The sequence below is a fragment of the Fukomys damarensis genome, unplaced genomic scaffold, assembly GCF_012274545.1.
Source record: "Fukomys damarensis isolate Sample0158 unplaced genomic scaffold, DMR_v1.0_HiC HiC_scaffold_27, whole genome shotgun sequence".
Classification (NCBI taxonomy): domain Eukaryota; kingdom Metazoa; phylum Chordata; class Mammalia; order Rodentia; family Bathyergidae; genus Fukomys; species Fukomys damarensis.
Genome location: NW_022900939.1, coordinates 35,072,683 through 35,095,926, shown reverse-complemented (window position 1 = coordinate 35,095,926; position 23,244 = coordinate 35,072,683). Strand labels below are relative to the sequence as shown.

General features: G+C 42.6%; 1 protein-coding gene across 1 annotated transcript in view; it reads left to right on the top strand.

Annotated features, from left to right (window-relative positions):
* Window positions 1-23,244, top strand: part of Col12a1 (collagen type XII alpha 1 chain) — a 106,928-nt gene that overhangs the window by 43,539 nt on the left and 40,145 nt on the right. The window contains exons 23-36 of the mRNA XM_010617912.2: window positions 1,376-1,518; window positions 1,817-1,946; window positions 3,820-3,956; window positions 5,069-5,198; window positions 7,965-8,104; window positions 8,319-8,451; window positions 8,541-8,567; window positions 9,255-9,397; window positions 16,782-16,911; window positions 17,281-17,420; window positions 17,732-17,861; window positions 19,039-19,181; window positions 20,390-20,519; window positions 21,450-21,592. Of these exons, the coding sequence (XP_010616214.2) occupies window positions 1,376-1,518; window positions 1,817-1,946; window positions 3,820-3,956; window positions 5,069-5,198; window positions 7,965-8,104; window positions 8,319-8,451; window positions 8,541-8,567; window positions 9,255-9,397; window positions 16,782-16,911; window positions 17,281-17,420; window positions 17,732-17,861; window positions 19,039-19,181; window positions 20,390-20,519; window positions 21,450-21,592 (1,799 nt within the window). The remainder of the gene's footprint in view (window positions 1-1,375; window positions 1,519-1,816; window positions 1,947-3,819; window positions 3,957-5,068; window positions 5,199-7,964; window positions 8,105-8,318; window positions 8,452-8,540; window positions 8,568-9,254; window positions 9,398-16,781; window positions 16,912-17,280; window positions 17,421-17,731; window positions 17,862-19,038; window positions 19,182-20,389; window positions 20,520-21,449; window positions 21,593-23,244) is intronic.

Genomic DNA, 23,244 nt, shown 5'->3' with positions numbered 1-23,244 from the left:
ACACACACACACACATGCACACACACATTTTCTTACCACTTGGTTTTCCAAGGGAAAATGGTGATATCCCATGTGGGGTTTTTGTCACCCTTTGAAATCATGTCTTGACTCAATATCTGTTCAACAGACATTTACCAAGTGCTCAATAAATGCTTTGTACTTACCCAGTCTTGCTGGCTGCTCCTGACCCTGTGGGCCCCACTCTTGGCCCAGGGACCCACGGCCATAATTTAGAGGAGAGAAACCTTTAGGAGCACTATCACTTCTTACAGTCTCAGGACTTTCATGAAAATCTCTTAAAATGCAAATACGCATTTCAAGAGAGTAAAACTTTAGATCCCACTCCTGTTGTTATATGAGGACATTTTCCTGGAGAACTGAGCTCTCGGTACAACATCTGGAAACACACAGGGCAGGGGTGCCCATTAGGAGCAGCGCTGTACAGTTACCGGTTTCACTCCTGCCAGTGGCCGGGCTCCCTGTGAGCAATGACCTTGCCCTGCGCTGTTCAGCTCTGGCCTTTACTACCCCATGGCATTGACTTTGAGCGGAACTCTGGGAGGAGATGCTCATTGCTCCCGTTCCTGGCGGTGTTCCCAAGGCCACAGAAAAGTACGCTTTCCCTCTTCCTGCTCCTTGGCTGGCACCCGGGGGAGGAAGGGAAGCCACTCGGAAGACGAGGGCCTGGATAAGAGCTGCCGCTGCTGCTCGGTGGGTTCCTAGTGCTTCTCTCTACTTTTCTACCCCTTAACGCCAGAATATGGGACATAGGAAATACTGTAGTTTTGCAGTTGGTAAGGTGGATGTATGTGGTAATTCCTTAAAACTTTAAAATCAGTCTTTGAACTAAAATAATTGAACATTATATGGATACCAAGTGATAAGGAGTTTGTAAACTTCTTCACTGTATTTCATGATCTTGTCTTCAACAAAACCCGATGCATCCCCTAAGTTCCAATTATTAATGTATAATACCGTCATTTAAAGGTCTTTCTTCCATAAAGATGAAATTAAATACCATGTTAGTTACTTCTGTCTGAAGTTCTGTGGCTAAAGAATAAAAATAGTCTCCCTAGCGATTTTCCACAAAAGTATGTTTTGGCTTTCACGAAGACCCACTGGAATGCCATTTGCAATCTGAACTTTAATTTTTTCCCCCCTCGGTTTAATATTTGTCACATGAAGTCTTGTATTAAGCGTAATGAACAATGAGATTGGAGTTTAGAGTGGGGAGAGGAAGTATTATATTAACACTCGTTGATTTCTCCTGCAACCCTTTACTGAGCATACACAAATATAAACAGTAGGGAACAACACCTAAAAAATAAATAGGATGAAGGGAATTAGACGAATGTCTGCTTTTGTGTTTGGACAGTGCCTGTCCCTGTGGTCAGCATGAATATCTATGACGTTGGCCCCACCACCATGCATGTGCAGTGGCAGCCTGTGGGAGGAGCTACTGGCTACACCGTGTCACACCGGCCCACCGAGGCCACCGAACCAGCGAAACCCAAAGAGGTGAGACACGCTTATTTCTTTACCATCTGGACTTCTGAGACTTCACAGTCTTATAGTTGCTATTAGCAATCACTGAGGAGTTAATTTATAACTTCACTCATATACAGAAAAGCAGGAAATTAGGTTTGTGGCCTGCAACACAGTTTAGAAAATGCTGACGTGGAAAAAGAAATGCAGTTCTTGTGACAACGAACAGTATGTTGTAGCCCAGTGGTTACAGAAAGGCTTCACTTGGGTATCCCGGAGGTGGAGGCAAGCGGGCTGATGTCTTGTTTCTGTGCGGCGTTTCCACATGCAGATGCGCGTGGGGCCCACGGTAAACGATGTGCAGCTGACTGACCTCCTCCCCAACACTGAGTATGAAGTCACAGTCCAGGCCGTCCTGCACGACCTCACCAGTGAACCCGTCACCGCCCGGGAAGTCACCTGTAAGATGCTGCTGGTTATCCTTCCCTTCTTATTGCTCGAAAGCTAACATTCATTTGAATCTTTCCTCACATGGCACCAACAGTAATTTGATAATGCATTCGTAAGTTACAGAATTATTGCTTTTCACAATTAAATTTGAAAGTAAACATCCTAATTCCCATAGCGGCATCTTAAATCGATGCTAGAATGTGCATTTTTTTCACATCTATCGTATTGGGATATATTTTATAATCAAAGGTGTGTCACTCTTGCTCTTGGCAAGGTGTCATTCAAGGCACAGAGCGTGGAATAATGGTACATCTGACAAGTGATGTTGTTTAAGATCCATGAAAATGTGGTGTGTGTAGGATCAGTGAGAACAGGAATATTGGGTGAGTGTGATTTTGGAGGCAGACATTTAGGTTTACAATCAAGGTTTTCCAAGTTCTTGTCAAGTAGAAGCTGTATGTTACATATGAATGTCTGCTTCAATTAAGTGAATGAATCAATTTACCCAGTCCCCAACTGTAGTGATTGCTTCTTATGTGACTGTCATGAGCTGGGTGTCGGAAATGTGCCACTAATAACACCAAACAGGGTGGACTCCTTTCGAGTCTTGCTCCCCTGTCTGGGGGTCAGCGCCTTGCCTTTCTGGGTTATATCTCTGAGCATGTAGATAGTTTTTCTTGAAAAGTGGCAATGGCTCCACTCAGGACTTTATCCGCCTGGCGTTTTGTTTCCTACTCAGAGAGGTGGATTTTGTGGGATAGGTGGCTTGGCAAAAATGTAATGAGTCGTAGTTCATATTTCCAAGATATTAAGAAAATGGGAAGAAGAATTGTCAAAGGGAAAAGGCATCGAGACATAGCATAATGGGACAGTAAGAGAAAGAGCCTCTGTGGTGCAAAGTCGTTGACAACAAGTAAATATTTATTAATCACCTCTTATACGTTAGCCCTCGTCCAGGGCTGGGTGGTTCTGTGGAAATGGAGTAATGGCCAATGCCAAGAGTGGGCGGTCAACACAGATTGGAGACAGGTGTTCTGAGACTGCCAACACAGGAGGTTTGTAGTGAGTGGGATGAAAGGCAAACGTGGGCACAGATTTGGGCATGACGCTGGAGTGCGGCAGGGGAGGAAGGCGAGCAGGGAAAGATGCAGAGAACATTGAAGGGCTGGAGATTCAGGGACATGGAGGCGGACGTGGATTCAGGAAGAGAGATGTGCCGAGTTGGAATGAGAGAGCAGGAAAATGGTCAAGTGGGACAGAGACACCCACATACATATATCCAGACACCATTTCTTCATTGTCCTCCACTTCGTTTGTAAGGCACACTTTTGTTTGATTTGGTAAAATCTATCTTGGATTTTCTTGTAGCCATTTAGTCTCCGTGACTTTTCTTAGAATCTTATTGGATGCTTAATGTTGTCCCTTCTTTATCTTTCACTGTCTTTTTATCAGATTTTTAAGAAAAAATAACTCTATTGATTTTGCTTTTATCTTAACTGCTTTACATATCTGATGAAGAAACATAAGTTGTACATTTATGATGAGGTAAGATTTATTATAGTTGAATAGCATGTCATCTATAGAATGGAAAATTACCACGTACCTGAGAAGGCAGCATTGTGATTAAAAATATATCCCAAATCTGATAAATCGCAGCCAATTAATCTGGATAAGAAGTTTGCATGAATGAAAAGTATATATCTATCTTTAAAAAGTCTACTTAAGAAGAATTTAGCCCTATCTCACGGATCATGGTCCTTTTAACATCATAATCATTTTTCACTTACCGAACCTCTAAGTTTTCTCCAAATTGGAAGCTTGTGTGGATGATTTGAGCTCCATTGCTGTGAACACATCTCAGACTAATGTCTGTCTCTTCTCCAGTGCCACTGCCCAGACCTCAGAACATGAGACTCAGAGAAGTTACTCACAGCACCATAAATGTCTTGTGGGAACCTGTGCTGGGAAAAGTGCGTAAATATGTTGTCCGATACAAAACACCAGAGGAGGATTTCAAAGAGGTAGGTCAAAGATTAGAAAAAATACGGAAATGTTTGTCTTTCTGGAAGGCTTAGCACATTAACTTTACCGAGTACAGATGATAGCTTGTTTTGAATAGTTGTCATTTTATGAATATAAGGTTGAAAATAAATGATATTAATAAAGTCCTTTTTCAAAATCAGTGATATATTGTACTCCCTTGGATGTAGTTTAGAAATGTTTTGCTGCGTGATATTAGTCTAAAAAATGTCATCCCTTAGATGAAAGGTTTTAGAATCTAAATGGCATTTCCCTCTCATCCAGGTGTCTTACACGGTACTTCCCAGTCAATCAATGCTCATTAGACCAAAATTTGGTCATTAGACCAAAAAATGCTCTAATGTTTCTAAAAATAAAAGGTGGCAAGAAGATATAGCAAAAGAAAGGGGGACAGAAATAGGGCAGTTGAGCAGGATGGAGAGAAAGGAGCCGCAGGTTAGAGAGTGCCCCTTTGGGAGTGAGCATTTTTGAGATGACGTTGGGATGGAGAGTTCCTTCCCTGATAACCTGATTGGAAGTGGGAGTAAACTGAGGGGTCTCACCAGTGAACGAGTTTGAAATTTGGCTTGAGGGAGTTTTAATATCAGAATCTCAGAGGCATTTGGGGACATAGAAGTCGTTCCTCTGAATACCCAGTTATTGGTACAAGCCAGTCACTTGTAGATGATACAAAAGCTAACTTGTATTTGTTTCATTCTGGGTTTCCATTTCAAAAGGGGTAGGGAGGCCAGTGGGTCTTGAAAGGTTCTTGTGGGGAGCAAGATTGTGTGCAGGGGAACATTTCAGAAAGAAACATTGTTAACACAATGTTGTAAAGAGATACAGGTGAGAAGTGGTGAGGCTCTTGAATCTGCTGCAGGCTTTCACCACAGACCAGATAATCAAGTCAGTTACGCTTGTACTGTGTGCATTTTTTTCTACTTTGAAAACATTTAAATTGAGGTCAGTTTCTGGGTAAAAAAGTAATGTTACTTTTTTTTTTTTTTTTTTTTGGTGTCGTAATTCCTATGTTCTTGTTCCAAGAAGTAAACAAGAGATCTGCCCAAATTAAACCTTTTGTAAAAATAGTCACACTGCTCTGTTATTATTGCAGGTGGAGGTGGACAGGTTGCGGGCCAGCACCACCCTGAAAGACCTGCAGTCACAAACCCTGTACACGGTCAGCGTTTCAGCAGTGTATGACGAGGGGGAGTCTCCGCCGGTGACAGCTCAGGACACCACGCGTGAGTTGTGGTCCTGCTTTATTGATACTCAAGAAACAGTGCTTTGCACACATATGTAATTCAACTTACTAGGGAGTTTCATTTCTTAGTGCTCATTTTGTTAGCATTTAACAGTGCTTGGGTTCGTAGGTTGTCTATTTCTTTTCCTTATAACAAAGGGACCTATATTTTATCTTTGTGTCCTTTATGATAGTATCAGCCACTTCCGCTAATTTCTCTTGTCACTTAGCTAGTGTGTGTGTTTGTGTGTGTGTGTGTGTGCACGTGTGTGTATGCATTTGTGTGTGTAAGCACCCCTGCACTTTAAGGATGGAAGTTGACAAATGTTGGATATTTGCTTTGCTCTAGAAGAGATGAATTAGTTAGCAAATATGTTTTGAAATCTCACTATATGTAAAGTGCTGTCTAAATGTAACCCTCTTTGCCCTCAGCAGATCATGACTTAGTAGTGGAGATAAAAAACGTTAATTAAAATGCATGAGGTCATGTAATGAAGGGCAGGGCGGTGACAGCCTTGCCCAGTGTTGGCAGTGACCGGGCAGCCTGCCGGGGATCCTTCCACCTGTTCCACTCTGCTCTCACTTCCATGGGCTTTGGTTCTCTCTTTCTTGGTCTTCTGTAGCATTTAGCTTAGTTATTAAATTGCCTGCCATCCTTTTTAGGTCCTAGTTCCCTCTTCCCTTTCAGTGAAAGTGGAAGTGTTGATTTTGACGGATTTTTGCATCTTTAATGCAGGCACATAATTACTTAATGCAGCCCTTGAATAGAACCATCTAATCTGGTGGTCAACTCCTGAGAACTGAGTCCAACTACTGGCATAAAAATTGAAGTCTAGGGCAATAGTGTTGGAAACAAATATGATGGGAGACATCTACCTTGCTTGAAATTTTCTAGTATCCAAATTAGGAAAAGTGAAAAGAGCCAAATAAATTAATTTTAATAATATATCTCATTCTGCCCAATATATCCAAAATGTTATCACGCCGGCAAGGCTCACTATGTTGTTAATGGGATATTTCACTTTTTTCTTTAATCATTGTTTGAAATGCAGTGTGTGTTTAGAATTTGCAGCACATCTCGACTCCGACTTAGCCACAATTCATTTTTTTGTTTTTGCTTTTGTTTTTTATTTTGGTGCCATGGATCGAACTCGGGACCTTATGCTTGCAAGGCAGATGGCGGAACAACTGAGCTAAATTCCCGGCCCTTACTCAGCCGCAATTTGATGTGTTCAGAGATCTCTTGTGGCTGTGACTGTGCTGGTGGAGCCTGGGGAGGAGCTCCGCCCCTCCGGAAGTCTAGGGGCCCAGCCTCCTTGTGGCTTCTTCTTTAGCGTGCAGTTGCTGTACTCAATCAGGGCGTTTGCCACAGAGTGCTCCTTCAGTCATTTCTGCCTCTCTCTTTGTCTCTGCTGTTTCCTACCATGAGAGAGATTTCTTAGCAATTTCAGTTGCCTTAGTTTTTGCCTGGTAAGGATTATGAGTAGAAGGTGAGAAGTGGTGCAGGTGGGCCGACTGATGCTTCGTGCCTCTCTCTTTGTCTCTGCTGTTTCCTACCATGAGAGAGATTTCTTAGCAATTTCAGTTGCCTGGTAAGGATTATGAGTAGAAGGTGAGAAGTGGTGCAGGTGGGCCGACTGATGCTTCTTTTAAGCACGAAAGGCACAGAAAAAAAGAAGTCAGGGCAAACACTAGCCAAATAGGTACTTCAGTGGATGGGATTAATAGCCTCAATCCATGTCTCAGTCTTTAAGATTTTTAGATAAGTTTCAGTCAGTCACAAAGTGTGTCCTTAGTCGTTGGCTTGCTCTGCCGTCACACGTTCGAGAGTCACTTTTCGTTACCATTATTAAAAGGGCGCTTTTGATGAGTTTGGCTTTTATGTAGTTGGCTTTGGTTCCCAGGAGGTAGGAAAACAGTTGACAGTGAAAACACAGGCTGCGCCAGACATTCCAGGTCCCGGGTGCTGCAAAACAGCCAGGAGGCTTGACTGATGTAGGGGCAGTGAAGGGGACCATACAAACCATCTAGGCTTCCAGGATTCCTGCTCTCTGGAGAGTGTCAGTCTGCTGGTTAAGTTTAGTAATCATTAGGGTAAAGCTGGTGCTTGGATTACCTAGATCTCACCATGTTCAGAGCCCACCTGTGGTGACTCTCCTGGGTTAGAATTCACCTTGTGTTTGGGCAGGTTTGCTCTACTCCAATGGCAAAGTGTCATAAGTTAGTGCTATTTAAAGCAAGGCATACATCTCATGTTTAAACTGCAGTGATATGTAACTGCAGTGCATTAAAAAATAAAATGTCATGGTTTCCTTTTGTGTATTACAGCAAAAAGTTCTGAATAATGAAAGAATACATATTTTATTGAGAATTATCTTGAAGCAAATTGTAGCAGCATGTGTAGTTTTGTGACATTCTGGGATAAGAAGAGGACCTCTTACCACACAGAGATGATATGAGTCTCTGGGGTCATTTAGGGACTGGACAAAGCCTTGAACTTTGTGATACGCATTAGAGACACTGATATAGAAAAATATTACTGAGTGGTATCTTCAAAAATGTCATTTTAGTAGAGTGTCAGCAGTAACTTACGATGTCACGCAGTCCTTGCTTTATGGGACATTTATTTTTCAAGTGAACTGCATTTGGTTCCAAGCCATGTATTCAATCAGTTTTCTGTGTCCATTAAAATAAAACAAAGTAATTTTATTGTATCTACGTTTTCAGCTCATGTTCAAAAGCTCAGTCCTTCCTTTTCTCCTGATAGGACCTGTTCCAGCTCCAACAAACCTAAGGCTGACGGAGGTAACACCGGAGAGTTTCAGAGGCACCTGGGATCATGGAGCTTCAGATGTGTCTCTCTACAGAGTAACCGCAGCCCCCATGGGGAGCTCAGACAAGATGGAGGTAGGGTCCCCCGCCTTTGATCACAGGGATGCTTTTTTGAAACACTCATCTCTTCTGTTGCCAGAGAAGCATTCTTTTCCCATGCTAGCTCATAGCATGCGTCCAAACAGGACAAGCAACTGATTGAAAGGTGTCACTAAAATGTTATGGAGTACGTCTGATACCGATGGAGACTCGACTTTGCGTGGGTATGTTTTTGTCTTTTCTCCCTAAGGTCATGCTAAATGGAGATGAAAATACCATGGTGTTTGACAACCTGAACCCCAACACCCTCTATGAGGTTTCTGTGACTGCCATCTACCCTGATGAGTCGGAGAGCGAGGACCTGGTGGGCAGTGAGCGCACATGTGGGTGTTCAGTATTGTAAAGTTAACTGAAAAAAAAATAGAGCTACACCTGCACTAATAATGTTTCCTCAAATTCTTTTTTCTTTTAGTGCGTTTGATACCTTTAACAACACAAGGTAAGAGTTTGATTTGCTCAGTTGTCTGAATGAACAAGTAATAAATGAATGAATAGTACCCTAAAATACATTTTTAAATTTTAAAGTGTTGATTGGCACCTCCCTTAAAAAAGCTTTTCTTGAAAAAACTGGGATTTACTGCTACTTTTTGAGGGATATATTAGTCACTCAGTTCAGTTGCCATAATAACATTTCAGGTTGGATGACCTAAACAACAAAAATGTACATTCTCATAATCCCGCAGACTGGGAAGTCCAATATCATAACCAGTTTTGTTCCTGGGGAGGACTGTCCTCCTGGCCTGTAGACAGCTGTCTTCTGGCTGAGATGTCACACAGCAAAGGGAGAGAAATTGGCGCTTTCCCATGTCTTCTCTCAGGAGGGCTAATTCCATTATGAGGGCTCCACTCTCCTGACTTCATTGACCTTCAAGGGCCCCTTTACAAATTCCATCACATTGGGGATTAGTGCTTTACCCTGTGAAGACCAGGTTTGGGTGTCTCCAACATTCATTCTATACCAAGTTGTCATTTAAGACTCAGTCATCATCTTTATCATGGGTTCAGACTTAATTCTAAACTAAAGCACACAATTCTTGTTTGCCTTGGGAACTGTACATATTTTGAGTGGTGGGAGGAGTGGGGGTTGCTTTGTGTGCTTATTGTGTTTTCAACAATCCTCTTTCAGCTCCAAAAAGTGGCCCACGGAACCTTCAGGTATACAATGCAACATCTAACAGCCTCACTGTGAAGTGGGATCCTGCTAGTGGTCGTGTGCAGAAATACAGGATCACTTATCAGCCTTCGACAGGAGAAGGCAGTGAACAAACGGTAATTTATTTTGTAAGCGCTGTAGCTTGGACCAGTTCTACCCACTCCATTCATCTTTAAATTCCTTTCACCTTCAATGTTTACACATCATTTTATGAGGCATCTACAATTTCCTGTATTGAATGGCTTCATCCAACTTTAGCAGGTACCCATGGTGTGGGCATGGAAACCCGGCAGGCATTCTCATGCTAGTTCTCTCCACAGCAGTTTCCTTACATATGAGTAGTGCTGCGTTAGCCATAAAGATGCCTGGATAGTTTCTGAGTCCGTGTACGTCTTCAATCCATCTCTCTTAGTCACGCCTTGAAAACTTGCTAAGCTTACCTAGGAAGTTGATTTTCTTTTCTGCATCTTAATCTTTCTGGTTTTGCATGTTATAGTCTGTCCCGGACATGGCATTTCACCCAATTCAAAATATTTGTCATCTCTTTGGATTATCTAAATGGAGATATCCAAGAAAGATGATAGGACTGTAAACTCAGCTGTCATCTTCTATATCTTCCCATCCTCCTTTATTTAATAACCTCTTTGTCCATTTGCCTCGCTCACTTTAGCTCTCTGTTTTCAAGCTTTCTCCAGCTTTGCCTTTTATGAAATGCATGACTAGAAATGCACATAGTATCTTAGCTCTGAAAGTACCATGGGTTTTACACAGAGAGGGTTAAACTTTCTGTTCTACTTCAAACATCTCTTTTGGTGAGGTTCAGGGTGTTGCTGTTTTTGGGGGGCGGTGGGTAATAAGTCATCAGATGTGCTGAACTCAAGCAAATGTCTCATTCCTCTTACCAGCATCGAGGTGCTAGCAGATGTTGAAGCTGACCGTGGTTTAAGAGACATTGCTCCTTCCTGGAGAATGGGCTTACCTGTATCAAAACCCTGCCCTCCCATTTTAATGCTGGTTCATGAACTAATCCATCACTAATGCTGGAATTATTTTGGGGAGTTGATTTTTTTTTTTTTTTTTTTTTTGGTGTCGTAATTCCTATGTTCTTGTTCCAAGAAGTAAACAAGAGATCTGCCCAAATTAAACCTTTTGTAAAAATAGTCACACTGCTCTGTTATTATTGCAGGTGGAGGTGGACAGGTTGCGGGCCAGCACCACCCTGAAAGACCTGCAGTCACAAACCCTGTACACGGTCAGCGTTTCAGCAGTGTATGACGAGGGGGAGTCTCCGCCGGTGACAGCTCAGGACACCACGCGTGAGTTGTGGTCCTGCTTTATTGATACTCAAGAAACAGTGCTTTGCACACATATGTAATTCAACTTACTAGGGAGTTTCATTTCTTAGTGCTCATTTTGTTAGCATTTAACAGTGCTTGGGTTCGTAGGTTGTCTATTTCTTTTCCTTATAACAAAGGGACCTATATTTTATCTTTGTGTCCTTTATGATAGTATCAGCCACTTCCGCTAATTTCTCTTGTCACTTAGCTAGTGTGTGTGTTTGTGTGTGTGTGTGTGTGCACGTGTGTGTATGCATTTGTGTGTGTAAGCACCCCTGCACTTTAAGGATGGAAGTTGACAAATGTTGGATATTTGCTTTGCTCTAGAAGAGATGAATTAGTTAGCAAATATGTTTTGAAATCTCACTATATGTAAAGTGCTGTCTAAATGTAACCCTCTTTGCCCTCAGCAGATCATGACTTAGTAGTGGAGATAAAAAACGTTAATTAAAATGCATGAGGTCATGTAATGAAGGGCAGGGCGGTGACAGCCTTGCCCAGTGTTGGCAGTGACCGGGCAGCCTGCCGGGGATCCTTCCACCTGTTCCACTCTGCTCTCACTTCCATGGGCTTTGGTTCTCTCTTTCTTGGTCTTCTGTAGCATTTAGCTTAGTTATTAAATTGCCTGCCATCCTTTTTAGGTCCTAGTTCCCTCTTCCCTTTCAGTGAAAGTGGAAGTGTTGATTTTGACGGATTTTTGCATCTTTAATGCAGGCACATAATTACTTAATGCAGCCCTTGAATAGAACCATCTAATCTGGTGGTCAACTCCTGAGAACTGAGTCCAACTACTGGCATAAAAATTGAAGTCTAGGGCAATAGTGTTGGAAACAAATATGATGGGAGACATCTACCTTGCTTGAAATTTTCTAGTATCCAAATTAGGAAAAGTGAAAAGAGCCAAATAAATTAATTTTAATAATATATCTCATTCTGCCCAATATATCCAAAATGTTATCACGCCGGCAAGGCTCACTATGTTGTTAATGGGATATTTCACTTTTTTCTTTAATCATTGTTTGAAATGCAGTGTGTGTTTAGAATTTGCAGCACATCTCGACTCCGACTTAGCCACAATTCATTTTTTTGTTTTTGCTTTTGTTTTTTATTTTGGTGCCATGGATCGAACTCGGGACCTTATGCTTGCAAGGCAGATGGCGGAACAACTGAGCTAAATTCCCGGCCCTTACTCAGCCGCAATTTGATGTGTTCAGAGATCTCTTGTGGCTGTGACTGTGCTGGTGGAGCCTGGGGAGGAGCTCCGCCCCTCCGGAAGTCTAGGGGCCCAGCCTCCTTGTGGCTTCTTCTTTAGCGTGCAGTTGCTGTACTCAATCAGGGCGTTTGCCACAGAATGCTCCTTCAGTCATTTCTGCCTCTCTCTTTGTCTCTGCTGTTTCCTACCATGAGAGAGATTTCTTAGCAATTTCAGTTGCCTTAGTTTTTGCCTGGTAAGGATTATGAGTAGAAGGTGAGAAGTGGTGCAGGTGGGCCGACTGATGCTTCGTTTAAGCACGAAAGGCACAGAAAAAAAGAAGTCAGGGCAAACACTAGCCAAATAGGTACTTCAGTGGATGGGATTAATAGCCTCAATCCATGTCTCAGTCTTTAAGATTTTTAGATAAGTTTCAGTCAGTCACAAAGTGTGTCCTTAGTCGTTGGCTTGCTCTGCCGTCACACGTTCGAGAGTCACTTTTCGTTACCATTATTAAAAGGGCGCTTTTGATGAGTTTGGCTTTTATGTAGTTGGCTTTGGTTCCCAGGAGGTAGGAAAACAGTTGACAGTGAAAACACAGGCTGCGCCAGACATTCCAGGTCCCGGGTGCTGCAAAACAGCCAGGAGGCTTGACTGATGTAGGGGCAGTGAAGGGGACCATACAAACCATCTAGGCTTCCAGGATTCCTGCTCTCTGGAGAGTGTCAGTCTGCTGGTTAAGTTTAGTAATCATTAGGGTAAAGCTGGTGCTTGGATTACCTAGATCTCACCATGTTCAGAGCCCACCTGTGGTGACTCTCCTGGGTTAGAATTCACCTTGTGTTTGGGCAGATTTGCTCTACTCCAATGGCAAAGTGTCATAAGTTAGTGCTATTTAAAGCAAGGCATACATCTCATGTTTAAACTGCAGTGATATGTAACTGCAGTGCATTAAAAAATAAAATGTCATGGTTTCCTTTTGTGTATTACAGCAAAAAGTTCTAAATAATGAAAGAATACATATTTTATTGAGAATTATCTTGAAGCAAATTGTAGCAGCATGTGTAGTTTTGTGACATTCTGGGATAAGAAGAGGACCTCTTACCACACAGAGATGATATGAGTCTCTGGGGTCATTTAGGGACTGGACAAAGCCTTGAACTTTGTGATACGCATTAGAGACACTGATATAGAAAAATATTACTGAGTGGTATCTTCAAAAATGTCATTTTAGTAGAGTGTCAGCAGTAACTTACGATGTCACGCAGTCCTTGCTTTATGGGACATTTATTTTTCAAGTGAACTGCATTTGGTTCCAAGCCATGTATTCAATCAGTTTTCTGTGTCCATTAAAATAAAACAAAGTAATTTTATTGTATCTACGTTTTCAGCTCATGTTCAAAAGCTCAGTCCTTCCTTTTCTCCTGATAGGACCTGTTCCAGCTCCAACAAACCTAAGGCTGACGGAGGTAACACCGGAGAGTTTCAGAGGCACCTGGGATCATGGAGCTTCAGATGTGTCTCTCTACAGAGTAACCGCAGCCCCCATGGGGAGCTCAGACAAGATGGAGGTAGGGTCCCCCGCCTTTGATCACAGGGATGCTTTTTTGAAACACCCATCTCTTCTGTTGCCAGAGAAGCATTCTTTTCCCATGCTAGCTCATAGCATGCGTCCAAACAGGACAAGCAACTGCTTGAAAGGTGTCACTAAAATGTTATGGAGTACGTCTGATACCGATGGAGACTCGACTTTGCGTGGGTATGTTTTTGTCTTTTCTCCCTAAGGTCATGCTAAATGGAGATGAAAATACCATGGTGTTTGACAACCTGAACCCCAACACCCTCTATGAGGTTTCTGTGACTGCCATCTACCCTGATGAGTCGGAGAGCGAGGACCTGGTGGGCAGTGAGCGCACATGTGGGTGTTCAGTATTGTAAAGTTAACTGAAAAAAAAATAGAGCTACACCTGCACTAATAATGTTTCCTCAAATTCTCTTTTCTTTTAGTGCGTTTGATACCTTTAACAACACAAGGTAAGAGTTTGATTTGCTCAGTTGTCTGAATGAACAAGTAATAAATGAATGAATAGTACCCTAAAATACATTTTTAAATTTTAAAGTGTTGATTGGCACCTCCCTTAAAAAAGCTTTTCTTGAAAAAACTGGGATTTACTGCTACTTTTTGAGGGATATATTAGTCACTCAGTTCAGTTGCCATAATAACATTTCAGGTTGGATGACCTAAACAACAAAAATGTACATTCTCATAATCCCGTAGACTGGGAAGTCCAATATCATAACCAGTTTTGTTCCTGGGGAGGACTGTCCTCCTTGGCCTGTAGATGGCTGTCTTCTGGCTGAGATGTCACACAGCAAAGGGAGAGAAATGACGCTTTCCCATGTCTTCTCTCAGGAGGGCTAATTCCATTATGAGGGCTCCACTCTCCTGACTTCATTGACCTTCAAGGGCCCCTTTACAAATTCCATCACATTGGGGGTTAGTGCTTTACCCTGTGAAGACCAGGTTTGGGTGTCTCCAACATTCATTCTATACCAAGTTGTCATTTAAGACTCAGTCATCATCTTTATCATGGGTTCAGACTTAATTCTAAACTAAAGCACACAATTCTTGTTTGCCTTGGGAACTGTACATATTTTGAGTGGTGGGAGGAGTGGGGGTTGCTTTGTGTGCTTATTGTGTTTTCAACAATCCTCTTTCAGCTCCAAAAAGTGGCCCACGGAACCTTCAGGTATACAATGCAACATCTAACAGCCTCACTGTGAAGTGGGATCCTGCTAGTGGTCGTGTGCAGAAATACAGGATCACTTATCAGCCTTCGACAGGAGAAGGCAGTGAACAAACGGTAATTTATTTTGTAAGCGCTGTAGCTTGGACCAGTTCTACCCACTCCATTCATCTTTAAATTCCTTTCACCTTCAATGTTTACACATCATTTTATGAGGCATCTACAATTTCCTGTATTGAATGGCTTCATCCAACTTTAGCAGGCACCCATGGTGTGGGCATGGAAACCCGGCAGGCATTCTCATGCTAGTTCTCTCCACAGCAGTTTCCTTACATATGAGTAGTGCTGCGTTAGCCATAAAGATGCCTGGATAGTTTCTGAGTCCGTGTACGTCTTCAATCCATCTCTCTTAGTCACGCCTTGAAAACTTGCTAAGCTTACCTAGGAAGTTGATTTTCTTTTCTGCATCTTAATCTTTCTGGTTTTGCATGTTATAGTCTGTCCCGGACATGGCATTTCACCCAATTCAAAATATTTGTCATCTCTTTGGATTATCTAAATGGAGATATCCAAGAAAGATGATAGGACTGTAAACTCAGCTGTCATCTTCTATATCTTCCCATCCTCCTTTATTTAATAACCTCTTTGTCCATTTGCCTCGCTCACTTTAGCTCTCTGTTTTCAAGCTTTCTCCAGCTTTGCCTTTTATGAAATGCATGACTAGAAATGCACATAGTATCTTAGCTCTGAAAGTACCATGGGTTTTACACAGAGAGGGTTAAACTTTCTGTTCTACTTCAAACATCTCTTTTGGTGAGGTTCAGGGTGTTGCTGTTTTTGGGGGGCGGTGGGTAATAAGTCATCAGATGTGCTGAACTCAAGCAAATGTCTCATTCCTCTTACCAGCATCGAGGTGCTAGCAGATGTTGAAGCTGACCGTGGTTTAAGAGACATTGCTCCTTCCTGGAGAACGGGCTTACCTGTATCAAAACCCTGCCCTCTCATTTTAATGCTGGTTCATGAACTAATCCATCACTAATGCTGGAATTATTTTGGGGAGTTGAATGGGAGAAGTAGACATCGCTCTACTTAATCACAAGACTAGTTCTCTTTTTATGCTATAAGATGTGTTGTGTATGAAAAATTTATGAAAAAGGTTTATCCTGATATTGATATATTTTTCCTATCACTTCAAACATTAAATTTCTTGAAACTAGCCATTGTGGACTCATGTTGAGGGTCCCTATAGTGATTCACCAAGGTTTTCTCTGGAACCCAGATTGTAGGGTGGATGGGTGCTAAGTTGGAAACATCTGGTCTATCCTGGCACATCCAGCCATCTCTGTGTGTGATTGTATGGGCAGTCTACCGTTTTCATATGATTTTAATTAGTAAGGCATAAACATCTGAATTCGGTAGACTGTTAAGAAATAGTACAAGTTTTCTTTCAACAAGATAGCTAGATTGCCTTAAGCAGTGAATAAAACACTTCAAACTCCATAATGGGAGGAAATTGAAAAGCTTCATACCACGAGGCTAGTGTCATGGAGACCCCTGGGGACCCCTGTCTGAGTGTGGCTTGGCAAAGTATCCGGTCACGTCTTTTACACAGCTAGAGTGGCCGTGTGCGGGGGAAACACCAAGAGCTTTAGATCTTTGCTGAATCATTTTAATGTGTTTCTAAAGCAAATAAAAAAAGTGTAAAACAGTAAGAATAATACTGAATGGTGTGGAGCTTCCACAATTACACAGTTCTTTGGTATCTTAGAGTCCCTTTATAGCTCACTCATTTTTATTTATTTATTTACTTATTTTTTTGGTACTGGGGATTGAACTCAGTCCTTGTGCTTGCGAGGCAGGCGGCAGAACCACTGAGCCAAATCCCCGATCCTGTAGCTCACTTATGATTAATCCTTTTTTTGGAGGGAAGAGTTCTGTGAAATGTGTTTTGGATGAAATTTTGCAGTGCTGGCAGCTAGCAAGTTGAAATGTCTTTTTGAGGTCACCAGTTTAAAGCTTGGGATCCTTTTTATGATTCAAGCGCATACTTTACATTTAAAATTATTCCATGAGATATGTTTTAATCCTTCTCTGTGGTGCACGATTCCAGAACTTGGCAAGGATCTTAACTGCAAAGAGCTCCTCGGTATGAAGAGCTTTTTCTAACAGATTAGCGAAGGGGCAGTAATAAGGCTAACGCTTACCAAGACCTGTTTTTATTAAGATCACCGTGGGAGGACGGCAGAACAGCGTGGTGGTGCAGAAACTGAAGCCTGACACTCCGTACACATTCACAGTGTCTTCTTTGTACCCTGATGGAGAGGGCGGGCGGATGACAGGAAGAGGCAAGACCAGTAAGTGAAACTTGCTGTTGTCATGAAACCACGCCTTTGTCCAGAAACACTGGGCCAACCCAAAGTTTTACTAATTATTTCAGAAATGATGTTCATTGTTTTAACATCCTTGCTTGAAATTACCTGCTTCTTTTGGTGAAGAAAGAGGTATTACCTTCTAGAATTAAAAATGTGTGCTGGGGCCATATGTCTTGTGGATAAATGAGACAGAAACACCAAACTGGAGCAGACTTCTTCATTCATGACTTGACCACATTTCTATGGGGTCTTGGCTGTGTTCCATGGTGCCTGGGAGAAATCACTTAGCTTGGGTTTCCAGGTGTTCCTGAATTCTAGGGCCAGACAATGATGTGATTCCGTGTTTTTCAGAACCTCTGACTACCGTGAGGAACTTGCGAGTGTACGATCCCTCCACCAGCACCTTGAGTGTTCGCTGGGACCACGCAGAGGGAAATCCCCGCAAGTACAAGCTCTTGTACACACCAGCAGCGGGCGGTGCAGAGGAACTGGTAATGATTTCTCAGTAGCTGAAAGTGCTCGTTCAGTTCAAGCACATCTGAGTGGCTCAATAGTAGAAGTGTAGGAGTTAACTAACTTGCTCTAGAGCCGAAGGCATCCATATTCCAGTCACAGGACTTGAGAGCGGATGGAGTCATTGCTTTAGGGCTGGTGAAATGGGGAGGTGGTGGGATTGGGGGTGGGGAAGAGGCGATTCCTTCCGGAACTTAGGGAGGTCTTCGGAAGCTCTTCGGAAGTCTTCATAGCAGTTCACAGTTCAAGTTTTGCAAATGAAATGCTTTATGTTTATTAAAATTTTTAGGTGCCGATCCCTGGAAACACCAATTACGCCATTCTTAGGAATCTACAACCGGATACCCCGTACACCATTACTGTTGTGCCTGTTTATCCTGAAGGGGATGGGGGCCGCACGTCAGATACTGGGAGGACATGTAAGCAGAAAGTAGAAAATCTGACATTTCACCATAAAGTTTGCTTTCCACTGTAAAGGCCTTATAGGTTCATTAAATGAAGTATAGAAAATCCAGAATGCTAAAATGAAAATCATACATATTATCCGTAGTTCATCTCCCAAACACCAAAAACTGTTAATGTCTTACTACATGAAATAGCACGTCTATGGTGATACCCTTTTGAAATGATAATTTCGGTATTTGTACCTGTGTGTCTGCACATCAACATGCTATTTCCGTTATTCTCTCACTGACGAGAATCCACGGAGCCTCGAGTTGTGCCCTGTACGTTCGTGTCAAGCCCTGTTTCCGGTTTGACTTTCGCAATGGAAGAGGCTGCAATCTCTCCATCGTAGCACTGGGATGCACACTGCCCCGGCTTGTTAATGAAGAGCTTTTGAGGCTAGAAGCCTGTGTATTTGTTTGCAACTAATACCTTAAAAAAAAAAATCAAGTTTTTACTATATTTTGTAGAATTGCTTGAAGGCCCGTGCGCATACTTACAAATGTTTCTTTGGTTCTCAAAGACACATCTGCTGATAGCTGAAAAGAGGCAGGCATAGATGGCTTCTTTTGGGAAAAGATTGGCCTTGATTATGCTATTGGCTGAGCTAGAGTTTGGGGTTCGCATGTCGACTTCCTTTTCAGGCTTTTCTAAGTCTCTATTGAGTCAGTTAACTAACTGGGGACTGGATATTTCTTACCTTTCCCTTTTTGCCTTCTTCTTAGTCACAGGAGGCACTGAGCAGCTCTTTGATGAAGGAAGGGAAGCATGGGTGAACCAGCTGAATTAATTGGCAGGTTTGCCTTAGAAGGCAGACCACAAAACTCTTCTCTCCTCTTTACCTAGGTTGGAAGTAGAAACTCTTTTTCCTGATTCTTTCCCGTGTCCTATGCCCCGTCATGCCAGTCCACTTCCACCTATCATGGTGGCTTCTCCTTGTTGCAAACAGCATTTCTGTGCAGACAAAGGCCACAGTTAGTGAGTGACTGAATTTGGACTCGGAGAGTTTTCACTTGCTTTGTGTGGGGGTAATTAGAGGTGTGAAGGAGGTGGTATCTTGTGCCGTTGCAGAGTATGAGCTGTGGGAAAGTGACGAAAGCTTGACAGGCATAAACGAACTTAAGAAATGGACACTGATTTTCGTTTCCTCAGTGGTGAGGGGGCTGGCGAGAAACATCGAAGTGTACAACCCCATGCCCAACAGCCTCGACGTGCGCTGGGACCCCGCGCCTGGGCCTGTGCTGCAGTACCGTGTGGTGTATTCGCCTGCCGATGGCACAAGGCCTTCGGAGTCCGTAAGTTGTTTTGTCATCTTCGATTCTTGGCCTAGGGTCTGTGGCGGTGTTGGACGCACAGGCTGGCTGGGAGAGTAAAACCTGCTGTTGCTGGCTCTTGAGGAATGTGATCACGTTTGTGTCACGTTTGGTGGCCTGTGAGAATGCAGCCATGGACACACCTGTGTGTAAGGCTGAAAGGATTGTTTATGCAGAATGAAGGCTGGTGCATTATAGGTTTCCTTAGCAAAAAACTCAAATTAGCTATGTAGATAAAAACTTGTCACAGAAGCAGATCATTGCTAGGCCTTGTCAATATAGGGCTTTCTTGCAAAGTACAAATACTTTTCTTATGGAAATATATGAAAATTTGCCTTTCCTGGCTCTTATAAATTGCAGTCTATCTTCACTTTGTAGCACAATTCAGTTTCTTTGTTCGTTAGTTTTGTTTTTTGTTTTTTGAGACAGAGTCTCTCTGTGTAGTTCAGGCCAGCCTCAAACTTACTCTGTAGCCCAGGCTGGACTTGAACTTGCAGTGTTTCTCCTTCCTCAGCCTTCTGAGTGCTGGGATTACAGGTGTGCACCACCACGCCCGGCTACAATTCAGTTTTGTAAGAGATTAATAATTTAGAAATCAGAAATCACTAAAATAAGTAACAGTAGCATAGAATACCCATGAGAAAATAAATTTATGCACTAACTCACAAGGCTTTACAAAAATTAACAATGGTAATGAACAAAGATAAGCAAATGATACACAATGTGCATCCTGTAAGCATATTGATTTTCATATCCTTGTGTGGCAGGACAAATTCAGGCAACTTATCCTTACCCAGCCCATGGAACTGCTTTGTTTTTTTCACTTAAAATTTTCCTTCTGCCATTGTTATGACTTTCTTCTCTTGTGTGCCTAACATTCAGGGTATTCTTTGGATAAATAACATGATCTCTAGATGTTGTATTTGCAATTCTTGATAAGAAACATAAATGGAAGACAGTTGGAGCATTGAAAGGTCAACGATAACCCAACAGTTTTAGAAAGGGAATTTTTGAGGATGAGTTTTAACCAATGGTGTGGCCGGCAGACCCTATGGGGACACACACTTGGCTTCTGATGTGTCTAGGGCCAGCCTTTTATTAGAAATACTGCGCTGACTGCCTGCACACGGGGTAAGGGTCTGGCTTGCTGTCAGCTGTCAGGCACAATCTGGCATTTTCTCACCCTGCAGATCGTGGTGCCAGGCAACACCCGCAAGGTGCAGCTGGAGCGGCTGATCCCAGACACGGTCTACCCCGTGAATATCGTGGCTATCTACTCGGATGGAGAGGGGCTGCCCAGCCCCAGCCAGGGCCGAACACGTGAGGCGGCCATGCCTTCCCCACCCCCTTCCCAATTAGACAGGCAGGGCTTCCCCTGCGGGTGAGGTGACAGCAGTGGTGGGAGGAAGGTCGCTCCTTTTCCCCTCCCACAGCCACACTCCAGGCCACTCCTGTGGCCCCAGGACAGTCTTTTGGGTGGAATGAACTTTACATAGGCGTTTTTTTTTTTTAAACCTGGAACCTAAGTTTTAGAGCGGTTTCTTCCTTTCTCCTCACCAACTGGGTACTTTGGAAGAGTGGAGCTTGGTTTTTGTTTCATGAAGCTGATGCCCTTACAGAGGGTTAAAACAGTCTGTTTCTTTCCCAGCCTGTACTTTTAGGTTCCAACCCAACTCTGTGTCACTGAACATTCATCAGGTCATTGGGGCTCTGAAATGTAGTACTTTTTACATTTCTGATTCCACATTAACCACTTAACTGGGGCAGTGCATTTGCTTAATTAATGACTATCCCAAGTGTCACTCAGGCAGGTGTCGTTTTAACCAGTCCATTCTTTTTGTTTGTTTGTTTGTTTGAGACAGGGTCTCAATATGTAGTTCAGGTTGGCCTTGAACTTACTATGTAACCCAGGCTGGCCTCGAACTCACAGTGATCCTCCTGCCTCAGCCTCCTGAGTGCTGGGATCACAGGCGTACACTACCAGCCCAGAAACCAGTCCATTCTTGGTTTGAATAAATTTGATAAAATTGTGGTTTTTATATTCCCTGATATCTTATAATAATTAATGAAAAAATATGCAATTTTTGGTCATCCTTTTTAAAATAATTGGGCCAGTGAGTGGTTAAAACTATAGAAGATATGTATTTCGTCCGAATTGATTAACCGTTTTCATGAATCGTGAAATATCTGTAAGGATCTGACCTGAGTAATGCAATGAGGTGAGCTCCAAACTCTATTTTAATTATTTAGGACCACGCAGTGGACCAAGAAATATTAGAGTCTTTGATGAGACAACCAACACCCTCTCTGTAACCTGGGACCATGCCGATGGGCCAGTTCAACAGTACAGGATCATTTATTCCAGCACTGTTGGGGATCCGATTGATGAATATGTAAGTATAGCACTCACTGGCATGCTTATAATCCTAGTTGTTTGCAGGGTTGAATCAAACTTTCCTGGTAAAAATGTGCCACGATTGGGGAGGAGGCGTTGACATTTATGTGGCAGATTTCATGGCTTTCTCTGACATCATCAGAGACCACCCTGCCACAGGGAATCAGTGATTCAGATTCATTTCTGTTCTAAAGGTAGATTGTAAAACTGCCTCGTCTCACAACCATATGCATATTTCTAGCCACTTCCTTATATTATAGGAACAGCTAATAAAATATGATATTCATTATTTTGGAATGTGTAAGTTAATGGTCAGGTGATCCAAATCTGACCCTTTCTTCAAATCTAATTCCTCTACAACTTGTCACTTCAATAATCCAAAGCTAAGTAAGTAAGCTATCTTTTCTCTAAATTTAACATTTTATAGTACAGTTTTATTCCGGAATGCATATTTTTTTCCTGTTAGCTCTAAAGAGTGAGTGAGTGCATGTGTGTGTGTGTGTGTGTGTGTGTGTGTGTGTGTGTGAGTGTTTTCAGTGCTGGGGATGGACCTCAGGGCCTTGGCATAATAAGCAAGTACTCTACCTCTGAGGTCCATCCCCAACCCCTTCAAACTTTTTAAGTGTCATAATCTGACACTCAGATGCTCTCAGCCCAGGCTCAAGTTTTTGTAGTTTCCTTATAGCCCTACCCGTGCATATATGTTTGTTATGGATGGAAAACCACTTTATATTGAAGTTTAGTGACGAGTTGCTGTAGAGCCTCAGAAAATTACCCACAGTGCTGATGGCAAAGGAGTTATGTCTGTGGTTTGTAACCTTTTTACTGCATACATCCTCTATTTCCTTCTTTCCCCATGAATTCCACAGGAGAAAGCCCTTCATCTACTTGAACTTGGTATACTAAGCTTCAATTGAAGTCTCCCCATTTTATTACTAAGAATTAAGTACCATTTAGAGTTTCTGATAAAATATTGAGAAACAGTTTTACCACAATTAGTTTGCCCGAGTAGGGAGGTTCCTGTTTAGTTTTCGTTCAGCCTTTCCATGGACAAATGTACAATCTTTTTCTTTTCCAATTTTCTAAAAACATTACAAAGATAATTTCTTCTACTGATTGACTGCTTTTAGTTATAGGGATCCCAGGCCAGGAATCACTGACATAACCGATTCACGTTGTTAGGAGAGACGCTGTCGGGTGACTGGCTCATTTCCTCTTCGAAGAGGAAATCGAATGTTTCTTTCACTTCCTCTTTTCCACCTCATTGGAGTCAGCTAAACTGATACTCTTGGGGGCACCGGCTGAGTCCATTTTTGCTCATTAGTGGATCCCGCTTGGTCCATAGTGCATCCTGCCTGGTCCATAGTGGATCCTTGGTGGGTACCGGCTGAAGAACTACCCGAAAACACAACTGCAGTGCTGAAAGGTGATGGACACAAACAGCCTGAGAGCACAGTACTCTGCAGCGTGCTCTCAGGCGTTGTATTTGTCACCTTTAGGCCTCACGTTTTCTTTGAGATGCTGTCCAATGGCTGTTAAATGGTTGACTTGGAAGATGAGCCCAGATCCATCAGATTTAAAAAACATCCTCCATGCAGTGTAAAAGCGATGCAGGTGATGTCTTTCAGGAGTGTTGTGAAACAGAAAGAA